The sequence below is a fragment of the Mytilus trossulus genome, chromosome 5 (genome assembly GCF_036588685.1).
Source record: "Mytilus trossulus isolate FHL-02 chromosome 5, PNRI_Mtr1.1.1.hap1, whole genome shotgun sequence".
NCBI classification, from domain to species: Eukaryota; Metazoa; Mollusca; class Bivalvia; order Mytilida; family Mytilidae; genus Mytilus; species Mytilus trossulus.
In genome coordinates this window covers 55,251,514-55,262,772 of record NC_086377.1, presented here as the reverse complement: position 1 = coordinate 55,262,772, position 11,259 = coordinate 55,251,514, and the positions used below count along the sequence as shown (strand labels likewise).

General features: G+C 31.0%; 2 protein-coding genes and 1 long non-coding RNA gene across 4 annotated transcripts; 2 read left to right on the top strand and 1 right to left on the bottom strand.

Annotated features, from left to right (window-relative positions):
* Nucleotides 1-1,459: 1,459 nt before the first annotated feature.
* LOC134718929 (uncharacterized) lies at nt 1,460-6,779 on the bottom strand. The gene is made up of 4 exons (XR_010107478.1): nt 6,574-6,779; nt 2,701-2,823; nt 2,392-2,436; nt 1,460-1,581 (listed from the first exon to the last, which is right to left on the bottom strand). It is a non-coding gene; the product is annotated as an uncharacterized LOC134718929 (long non-coding RNA).
* LOC134718928 (uncharacterized) lies at nt 1,497-4,278 on the top strand. 2 transcript variants are annotated; one of them, XM_063581772.1, is made up of 4 exons: nt 1,497-2,123; nt 2,904-2,961; nt 3,106-3,183; nt 3,653-4,278. In XM_063581772.1, the coding sequence occupies exons 1-4, from the start codon at nt 1,800-1,802 to the stop codon at nt 3,901-3,903; spliced, it is 711 nt and encodes a 236-aa protein (XP_063437842.1). In that variant the 5' UTR covers nt 1,497-1,799; the 3' UTR covers nt 3,904-4,278. The 2 variants fall into 2 exon arrangements, with proteins under 2 accessions (XP_063437842.1, XP_063437844.1); XM_063581774.1 differs by having other exon boundaries at nt 3,365-4,278.
* A 1,194-nt stretch (nt 6,780-7,973) lies between the features above and the next one.
* LOC134718088 (uncharacterized protein F54H12.2-like) lies at nt 7,974-9,110 on the top strand. The gene has a single exon (XM_063580580.1). It carries the CDS (start codon nt 7,974-7,976, stop codon nt 9,108-9,110), a length of 1,137 nt encoding a protein of 378 aa, XP_063436650.1.
* Nucleotides 9,111-11,259: the final 2,149 nt, after the last annotated feature.

Here is an 11,259-nt window from a genome sequence, read left to right as displayed (position 1 = left end):
CACTCAACAATATTGCTCTTTTCTTGTCAGCATTATTTATTTCGTTGACCTCGAAATAGTGATCGAGTCTTTCCGTATACTCTCTGCAATCGCCTTTATCATTGAATTATTCAATACGACCATAATTTTTCGGAATAACTATTACGGGTGCGTCGTCTCCCATTATTATTGCTTACGAGTTTTGTAAAATATAGTTTATCCTCGTCGCCAATTTGTGTAGTAACTTTGGATTTATATATATAAACGAAACACATTTAAGGTACTGATAATCTATTGAAATAATACATGTTGATAGTTGTACAGTTAGAATGCAGAATGAATCAAAACCGTGAGAAAGCTTCCTATTAACTCTTTAACTTTAACCAGATGTATATAGAAAATATCTTGCACTGATAACATGGATAATGTATACATTGACCGGAGAACTGAGAATTAATATGTCTTTGATCTGTCATAGATAATTACGTTAACAGATTAGAGATGATGACTTTACTACATCTCTCCAACTGTGAGCAATATTCTTTAAGATCAGTTTATTCAGCATTTTTCAGAAGTAGTGTGTTATGAGACTGCCCTCCGTAATCTTTTCTACCATTTTAATTAGGGAGATTACGGAGCCCATAATCCCCTCTAATCTTCTTAAGCCAGCTTATAATCCCCTCTAATCTTCTTAAGCCAGCTTATGGTACGATTTAAAGCAGCTTATGATGCAACTTTAAGCAGCTTATTATGCAATCAATCGGATAAAGATAATCCTTATCTTTTAATCTAGATTAGATAATCCTTATCTTTTAATCTAGATTAGTGCTCCTCAATGTTTTTGTTCCTTTAAGCACATCATTGTGCAATCAATCGGATTAAGATAATCCTTATCTTTTAATCTAGATTAGTGCTCCTCAATGTTTTGTTCCTTTTTTTTTTATCCCGATAAGAGTTAACAATTGCTAATTATAATCTATTTGTTTTCGGATTAGAGAACCGAGTATTAACCCTTTTAATCCTGATTAGGATAAACAAATGCTAATTATAATATATTTGTTTTCGGATTAGAGAAACGACTCTTAATTTATATCCTAGATTAGAGGAATCCCTTTTGATAATTAACCAGTTGTTTCCAGACAATGAAAATCCAATTGTTTTCGAACTTAATTAGCGGATCCTTTGTTTGAATAAAGGGAATTAATTGTAACGGAAGGAGAGACAGGCTATTTTTTATTTTTACAGGAAATACTCTACACAACAGATTGCAAGAGAGAAGAAATATTAACAAACCGCTAACTGTATTTTCTAACAAACTAGTTGAGATAAGGATATTTAAAAAAATGAAAAAAGTTTTTCTTTCTTTCTCTTTGTAAATTCTTGATATTATTTTCTTTCTTTTCTCAATTAGTTTGTTTAAAAATAAACACCTCGTTGTCTCATCTATATATAGTTTCTTTTAACACAAAATAATAACACATTTCATGTATTAATCATTTATTTAAAATATTCTAGTTTCTGTCTTTTTTGTCCTGTTGCACATTAAAATAGTCTTTTTTGGTCATCTAATACAGTATCAATCAGGTCCACTTCCATTGGTTCCTAAAACATATATACAATTGTAATAAAGTATTCGTTTTTAAGTAATAAATAAAATTTAAATAAGTGATAAGAAAACAAAACAAAATATGATGAAATTCTTTTTTTCTTTAAAACAAAATCGTTCTTTTAATCAGATAAAAATAATAAAAGCTTTCCTTTATTCACTCACGTGTCGTCACCTTTGACCTCCACCTTTCACACTCTATAGAAAATTGAAGATGATCGCCATGTTTTTGATTGTTGTCGTGAGTTGTTTATTGTCATTTAGCCATGAGGGAAGTGTTGCAACAAATACAGCTGAATGTTATAGAAGTGAAGACATATTAGATTGTCGAGATGATGTCAAGAAAGTCTTTAGTGGAGAGATAGAAGGATCTATCAACAGAGTGTTGATGAACCATATAATGAACAGTGATCAGATTGAAAATGTGCGCAATGTGAAAGCCTCTTGTGTTTTCGAACTATCATTATCTAGTAAAGAGCTATGTGACACAGTGCAAGGGAAAATTATAGTGGTGAATGGGGAAGAATGTTCATCGTATGTAAGTACATTGTGTTTGATTAGATTTTACAAGTGAAAAAGTAGTCGAACGGTTAGCATGTCGACCATATTAGGAAGTTAAACCATATAAGGATTGCACGTGATATTTCTGTATACCATATTAGGAAATGTAAATCATGTGACCATCTAAGGAAATTAACCACGTGATATATAATTTGATGATTTACAATAATGATATTAAAAAGAAATGAATTAATCATGTTAATGATGAAATTAAAAATTAAAAAATATATATTTTAAATACTCACATTGAGATATATCTCACTAGCTTGTTTTATATCTCTTTCTAATGTCTGTAATGATATGTACATGTAAATACATAGAAATGATGAACTAATTATCTCCTTTTTAAAGGAAAATAACATAGTGAGATATATGTCTAGGTAAATGAAGTAATCTATACCAAACATTTAATTTATAAACTTTTAAGAAAAAAAAAATATCTTTATTTCATTAGTTATAAATTACATTTTTCTCATGTTAAAACAATATATTTTGATTATGATTATTGTAATATAAAGAACTACATTTATAAAAGAGTTATGCGTTATACTTACATCTTCTTGTTCACTTTTACTAGGAGTGGTGCTTCCACATGCACCATTGCTTTTACAAGCAGCACTCTGTTCAAAATCCATCGCTTCCTCTTCATTGGAAGACGTTAAATCAATAACTTCATTCTAAAAGAAGAAAAAAATAAAAAAATAAATAAACAGTTAAGATAATGTTTACTATTCATTGATATGGTTATCTTTTTCAGGACACAACCATTGAAACTTACAGCAAAGATGTAACATCCACAGAAAAAATGCCACTAGGTAAGATATGTGTATATATTATCATATATTTAAGTAAAGACAATAAAGAAAATAAACCACACTTCTAACATGTAAATTAACATTCAAGAAAAAGAGAATTTTTTTTATAGTGTTTGATAGTAAATATTTATTTTATTTAAATAGGAATAAGCACTATAATTGGGGTGAAAGAAATAGAAGAAGAAGAAGAAGGAAACACCACTCACATCAATGGGATATATTGTAAGTATTAATTTTAATGATTTTAAAATTAAAATAAAATAAGAAAATCATTTAATTTACATAGCATTTAAGATTATGTAAGTGGGAGAAAAGAAAGAAATAAAATATACCATTTATTCCAAAATAAAGCTTTTATCATAAATTAAGCAAGTATTGATATAAACAATATTTTTTTTTACAGCTAACGAAGGAACAGAAAGTCCTAGGAAATGGATAATTGTAGTCGTTTGTCTTTCTGTGTTTTCTTTAACAATTTTATTTGTTTCTTTTGTTAAGTTTTTATGTACTTATTGTAAAAAGAGAAAATCATATCATGTAAATAGTATTGAGTTAAAAAGGGTACCTAGCATTACATCTCATTTATCATCAGAGGTTGAATTTTGTGTTTTAAATGAAAGGAAACAAAAGTAATCTCCTTTTTAACATACTAATATAATTTCTTCAATTTGATTTTTTTCTTTCATTCCAGACATTTTGGCAGTTTGTGTTATTGGTGTTCTATACCTTCTACCAATAAATCCAATTTTTAGAGAAGATTTGATAGGGTACTTACAGAACATTTACTTTTTAACAACCGGAAGACATTTAATTATTTCTAGAAAGTTCAAAAAATATTGTAAACAGTTTTCAACCTATGTGTATTATTTGTTAAACAAGAATCAGCCAAGAAGATCAAACAGAACAAGAAATCAACCTGATCGTTTAACATATCATCATTAGAAATATTAATAAAAAAAAAAAAAAAAAAAAACCATTTGCACTTACCTTTTCAATAGTTTGATGTGATGCTCTTTCTTTTTTGTCCAATCTCCTGACTTTTTCCATTAAATTAAACAATTCCTTTTTCAACATTATAATTTCTTGTTGGGTATTCATGATGAAAATTTAATTATAATTTCATTTGAAAAAATGGTTAGTATTTATAAAGATTGGTTGTCGTGTAAAAATATGCAATAATCATAGAATCAAAAACAAATTAAAACATGACTTTTTTTCTTTGAAATTAGTTTTGTTATTAAGGATATTCATTCCTTTAATGATATATTGAAAATCATGATTACACTTAATTAATGGTGAAAATCTCATCTCCAAATTTTTCTTTGAAGATCTCCATTTTTTTTTTTTTGAAGATTGTGTTTTGATAAGCAAATTATCATTGATTACATTAACACTTGTAAAGTTTTGAATTTTAATTTCATTTTGCTGGTTAGTATTTATAAAGATTGGTTGTCGTGTAAAACATACAATAATCAAAGAACCAAAAGCATCATAAATTTCATGTTAACACTTGTAATTATTGTTTGTTTGTATTTTTTCATAAAGAGAAATTACTTATGTTTCCTTCATACTTTTTCATTGTATTAGTGTTGATATTTTACAATGATTGTATATCATTGTATTAGTGTTGTAATTTGTTATTCAATTAGTGCTCACAAAATTCATTCCTCTTCTTCTTGTGCAAAATAATATATTATGTTTGCATTTTTAGTGCTTTTATTATATCATTGGTGCAGTTTTATTAAAGTTTTAAACACAAAGTGATATTCTATGGAAAGTAGAGTTACCTCTCTTTATCCACATTTTTTTAGAGACAACAATATGCATATAACTTTTTTTGTGTTCTCATATATAGTGCTTTTATTAAATCAATGGTGCAATTTTAATAAAGTTTTAAACAGAAAGTGATATTCTATGGAAATTAGAGTTACCTCTCTTTATGCACATTTTTTTAGAGACAACAATATGCACAAAGTTTTTATGTGTTCTCATATACAGTGCTTTTATTATATCATGGTGCAATTTTATTAAAGTTTTAAACAGAAAAGTGATATTCTATGAAAAATAGAGTTACCTCTCTTTATGCACAAAGTTTTCTGTTTCTAATAAAGTTTGTTATATTATGTTTTCTTGTATTATAAGTTCTGACATTGTTTTAATAGTATGTGTGAAGTTTATGCTTTTGATGTGATAGTTTAAAAAGTGTATGTATGTGTGTGTGTGTGTGTGTGTGTATAAAGATTGTACTTTTGATCTTGTATTGTATTTAAAAGTGTGTGTGTATGTTTGACATTTATACTTTGAATCTTGTATTATACTTGTTAAACAATGTACAGATATCTCACCTTTAAGTGAAACTTGATTTTATTGTTTAGTTAAATTTACAGTAAGAGTTGAAATGAATGAACTTTTCTTAAAATTGTAAAAATCAAAAAAAAAGAAAAGTCACACAGTGATTAAAATACTTTTCAACTCTAACCATTGTTTGTCTTATTTATCAATAGATCTTTATTGACAAATGAAGCAGGATATGCTTACCCTTCCGGAGCACCTGAGATCACCCCTAGTTTTTGGTGGGGTTCGTGTTGTTTATTCTTTAGTTTTCTAAGTTGTGTCATGTGTACTATTGTTTTTCTGTTTGTCTTTTTCATTTTTAGCCATGGCGTTGTCAGTTTGTTTTAGATTTAGGAGTTTGACTGCCCCTTTGGTATCTTTTGTCCCTCTTTTATGTTATAGTGCTATTAGGAGTGGAATAATGTCAATGAGATGTATACACACATGCTATTTTATAGCTACACACAAAATGGATTATTATGAGTGGAATATTGATTTTGAGAGGTAAACATACACACAAAGTATTCAAAGGTACACATTTATTGATTGTGATAAAAAAAAATACAAGGAGAAAAAAAGAACTTTATTGGATATTTTTTTCACTGGTTTAAAAATTCTCATTTTGTATGGATGTTTCTCGAGAGTTCGTTTGGATATAAGTTCATTATAACACAATGGACGAAGAAGTGAACAATCTTTTGGCACCGATTTATTACAATATAGAAAATCCAAGTTCTTTTTCCTCAGCTAGCAAACTTTATCACATTGTTAATGCGGATGGGGAAAAAATCGGTTATCACAAAATAAAGAGATGGTTAAATGCACAAGACAATTATTCGTTACAAAAAACTCCCAGACGTTCTTTTAAGAGATTACGTGTGTATACAACTGGAATTGGTAACTTAATGGACGTTGATCTAATGCAAGTAAGTAATTTATCACAATGGAACTCTGGATTTAATTTTATACTAGTTGCCATAGATTGTTTTAGTCGTCGGCTTTGGATGCAAGCATCAAAGAGTAAAAAAGGTGTTGATATAGCCAAAGCTTTTGAAAAAATCCTCCAATCAGCAAAGGTAGACAAGATCCGCTCGGATGTGGATGGGTGTTTCAAGTCGAAGGTTGTCCAAAAACTTTTCAAGGACAGGGGAGTGCGACATTTTGTTACTAAAAACGAGATAAAAGCAAACTATGCAGAGCGTGTGATACAAACCATAAAAAATAAATTTTATCGTTACTTTACTAAAAAGAGAACGTATCGGTACATTGACAACTTACAAAAGTTTGTAAAGAGCTACAATGCAACACCACACAGGTCCTTAAACTTCATAGCCCCCAACGATGTTACACCAGAAAACGAAGCGGATGTATGGGTTCAACAATACTTGAACAAAAAAAAATCACATGATAAGAAGGTACGACCAAATACTAAAAACACGAAACAACTTAAAACCGAAGCAGATTTGAAGAGAAAAAAAAGAATGCAACGACGAAAGAGTTACACATATAAAATAGGTTCTCTTGTTCGAATTGCTTATACGCGACACATCTTTAACAGAAGTTATAGTCAAAAATGGACGGATGAGATATTTAAAGTTGTGCGGAGATTTAAAAAGCAGAACATCAACATTTATAAATTGGGTTCCTTTTATAACGATGAAATGATTTTAGGTGAATATTATTCTGCTGAACTCCAAGCTGTTGATAAATCAGATGCATCACTCTGGGTCGTAGAGAAAGTTCTTAAAAAGCGTAAAAGGCGAGGGAAGACTGAGTTTTTGTGTAAATTTCAAGGTTGGCCTGATAAATATAATCAATACATTCCCGAGGAAGACATTCAATCACTATCATGAAAAACGGTGATATTGACGAGGAGCATATTATTTTCTTATTCAACAACCAATCAAATAAGTATTATCCCGAAAATACACCTTCAAATGTCAAGGTTCACCTAAGTGACACTTTGTATTTAGAGGGGAAGTGGGAAATAGCTGTTTTGGATTTTTATAGCGAGAAGAAAATTTCGACTGTAAAAAAAAATAAACACGAACTATACATGTTTTGTGACGTGTGTATGGGTGTAAGCCTGTTTCACAATCAGTTTTCTCTTTTACGACGTGTGTTTCCTACACCAAACAATACTTGGAATTACGTTTTTTCTAACCCTATTTTCGTCCCTGTGAAAAAAACTGAAATCCGCGACATAGAAATACATATTTTCGACGAAAGTGGAGAACAAGCGTCATTTTTAACTCAACGCCTGTCCTGTACACTACATATTAGAAAAAGAACAGAGAAGCGTCAACGATGAATGCGGACAAAATGTACATTCCAAGCATGGAGAAGTGGTCAAAATATTACCAAAATGTTGTGCAGGGGAATAATAAAACGTATATAAATCACATGAAAAATACCGGACGTAATGGATCTTTTATGATACCTATTCAGAACCAAAGATTATCGTCATCGGTGTCGAAATCTAACGAAAAGTGTAATCTTCGTCTAGTTAGTCCAAGTGCACAAATGGTTGAAATGGCTAAAGAGTCTTTAGAAGATGAGGGTTTGCAGATAAGAGGAAAAAAACGTAAACGAAAGACCAGTTCTAAGGCAAGCAGCAGTGGAGCTAATATCCGCAAAAAGAAAAGACAACCGAAACGAGACGTTTTTTCCAATTAAGAATGGCTTTACTAACATCACAGAACAACTTCACCGAAGCTATTCCTTCACAATTAGAAGTTTTCGAGATACCTCCATACCAGTTAGGAGTTGAATCAATTTCGTATGAAGAATGTCGTCCTACATCACAAGTAACAGCCGACAACCCAATAGAATTTAATCTGTGTGCTCAGAACGGACTAGAATACATTGACCTTAGACGATCGAAACTGTATGTTAAGTTGCGTGTTAAACATAGCAATGGAGACAATATCGCTATAGATTCGAAGGTGGCACCAGTAAATGGATTTTTCTATGCACTTTTTTCTCAAGTCGACTGTTACCTACAAGGTTCACTGATAGCATCCAGTAATACCAACTACTCGTACAAATGCATGATGAAAACGATACTCGATTATGGACAAGATGCAAAAGCATCACAATTAACAGGTGCGTTGTTTTATAAGGACAGAAGTGGACACATGGACTCTTTTGACACTAACACGGGTCTTTACGAAAGGAAAAAACTGATAGGTAATTCTAAGAGCCTTGATATGGAGGGAATGTTGTTTCACGATCTCTTTGAAATGGATCGTTACTTAATGAATATGGTAGACGTTAAATTGAAACTTTTCAGAAGTAAACCGAGTTTCTGTCTAATGTCGAGCGAAGACGATGCTGACTATGATGTTGTCATTGAAGATATTGTCGTTAAAGTGTGTAAAATTAAGGTCAATCCGGCAATCATTTTTGCTCATTCGGAAGCATTGAAATCAACAAATGCTAAATATCCCTATACAAAAACAGTAATGAAACATATCACTCTCATGATGGGTAGTACGAATGCAGTGTTGGAGAACATTTTCCAAGACGTGAAACCAAAACGAATCATCATGGGTCTAACTTCGACAAACGCCGTGAACGGTGATTATCAACTTAATCCGTGGAATTTTCAACATTTTGACTTGCAACAAATAACTTTGTACTGTGATGGAGTTCCTGTAGATGGAATTCCTTTGAAACTACAATTTAACGAAGACCGGGGTGCAACAAATGTTGCAGCGTACGTTAAAATGTTTGAAAACTGTGGAAAGTGGGGCGGAGATGCGGGGAATGAAATAACTAGATCGGACTTCAACAATGGATATAGGCGAGTGTAATATTTGAAAAAGACGTCTAGTTAAGGACTTTAATGCACCCACCTAACACACGGCTAATTTTTTTTTTAAATGAAAGAATAATGATTAAACTTTGATTTTTGCCCGGTCGTCACAAAATCGTACGGTGCAGTTTTTGTAAAATTGACGTTTATTTCAGAAATTAGTTGAAAATTATAAAATTACGACATTTTTTTCAAGCAAAGGAAATCAGTCGTATCTCTTCTTTTAGACAGAATAATTTAAGGAATTATATTCTTAAAATAATGAAAAACAATATTTACAACTGTAAGTCCGCATGCTTTTGCATTCCTCCTAAATATTTGACATTTTGTACGAAAATTTTCATAATCCTGACCTTTTCGGATCTACAATTAAATTTTTATTAAGTTCTTTCGCACTCTATCTGTTTTAGAACACACCAAATTACTCATCAGTTATCGTTTTTTTCATTCAAGATCAAGACTTTATCTCAACATTTCTTTAAATCACGAATTTCTGTAATTTTATGATGGTGGGTAAAATCAATATATTTTCCGGAATCCCTTATCTATTTCGTTATCGTTTTTTACTGAATATTTTAGTCGATTTCCGTGTACTTAATAGTGCTACTAGAGTACGATAAATCATATTTAAACGGTTATATTTCTATCTTTAACTTCAGTGTAGCTTAAATATATATAAAATCGTCCGAAATTAAGATCAAATCAAAGTAAAACATAGTTTTTGAGTTCTGTAGAATTCACCCCTTTCTAAATAAGGAATCGTATCGGAAAATTGTAGAAAATCTTCCGAGTCTTGTAAAATTTTCAGTCCAGTTCACAATAAAACCCTTCCTATGCTAAAAAGCAAAAACCTATCCATTGATTGACACAGAAGCATAGTCTGTCAGGTTTCTACTACAAAGAAACTATTTGGTTCAACACTTAAATAAAGATACAGTTGTATTGCCGCAGTGGAAAAACGGTATGACGAAGTTTACAGAAGACTGGCAGTCGATGAATATGAAAAAAATTAAAACATCCCATTTGAAAATACAAAATATCATGAGAGTTGCTATCAATATTTCAAAAGTAAGCACAACCTATTATCTTCTGTTTGATTGTACAAAGACTTTGTACTACTGACATGTACCAATTCTACCGACAAGTCTCTTCTCCTATATCGACGAGGGCAGTATAGATCTACAACTCATTCTGATTTGTCTGTTTGTTTATTTGGAAATGTATAAAGCCTATAAGCAAGTAACACAACTTCATAATGTATCCTCTGAGGAGCAAACTCAACCTGTATTGAGTGTAACTACATATATCTCCTACAATGATCTGATTTACAAAAGAAGTCATGATCATTTTACTATTAAATCTTTAAAGCATCAAGCTTGCATCGCTAAATATTTGCCACAAAATTTGAAATCAGAAAGTAAAGAGCTAATAAATTCTGAACATAAAACAGCTTTTACTAACATTTCGACGATTAAAGATGACGTGGGTGTACACAACGACGTATTCTGGTTACTTGGTCAGTTAACCGGGCTTAATTTTTGCCCGAGGATCGCCGCCGAGAAAACTACACAACATATTATCAACTTCATCAAAAACTAAAAATATATGGCCAATTTATAGTTACATGTATACAGCCTCAACAAGGCCAAGGTACAATATCCAATATTGTATACAGTAGCTCTATAATTTTGTCTAATGCCGTAATGACGGAAAATTACCCGTTTAAAATGACTGTGATATACAGTCTGTCGAATATAAAGATATGAGCAGTGACTGCGAAACTGGTTGCAAGCACTTTATGCAGCTACTAGTATTTTACGGAAGCAGAAATACGGTAAAGTTGTAATCCGATCAGACGAATGTCTATTTTCTAAAAACATTTCACTGAGTTATTCAATTAAAATTATGCCACCTGCTTTCAGAACATTTCTGTTTTGTCTTTTGGACGATTGCGCATCTGTGGCTGTTAATAAAGCTTAAATGTAGCTATGGCTTAAGTAGAATGTATATTATCTTTAAATATTTTTTTTATTCTTTTTCATTTAGGTTTATTATTACAAATGCACCGTATTTATGGACACACCTTTGCTATACTATCAACAAGTTTGACTGCTCAGGAGATTAGAAAAATTGAAAATGGGGCCTAA

Excerpts from the sequence above, each read along its gene's own strand:
- LOC134718928 (XM_063581772.1), top strand. The coding sequence starts at position 1,800 with ATGATCGCCATGTTTTTGATTGTTGTCGTGAGTTGTTTATTGTCATTT. Across the intron at positions 2,124-2,903 it reads GGGAAGAATGTTCATCGTAT|GACACAACCATTGAAACTTA; the intron begins GTAAGTACATTG and ends TATCTTTTTCAG. Across the intron at positions 3,184-3,652 it reads TCACATCAATGGGATATATT|ACATTTTGGCAGTTTGTGTT; the intron begins GTAAGTATTAAT and ends CTTTCATTCCAG.
- LOC134718088 (XM_063580580.1), top strand. The coding sequence starts at position 7,974 with ATGGCTTTACTAACATCACAGAACAACTTCACCGAAGCTATTCCTTCA.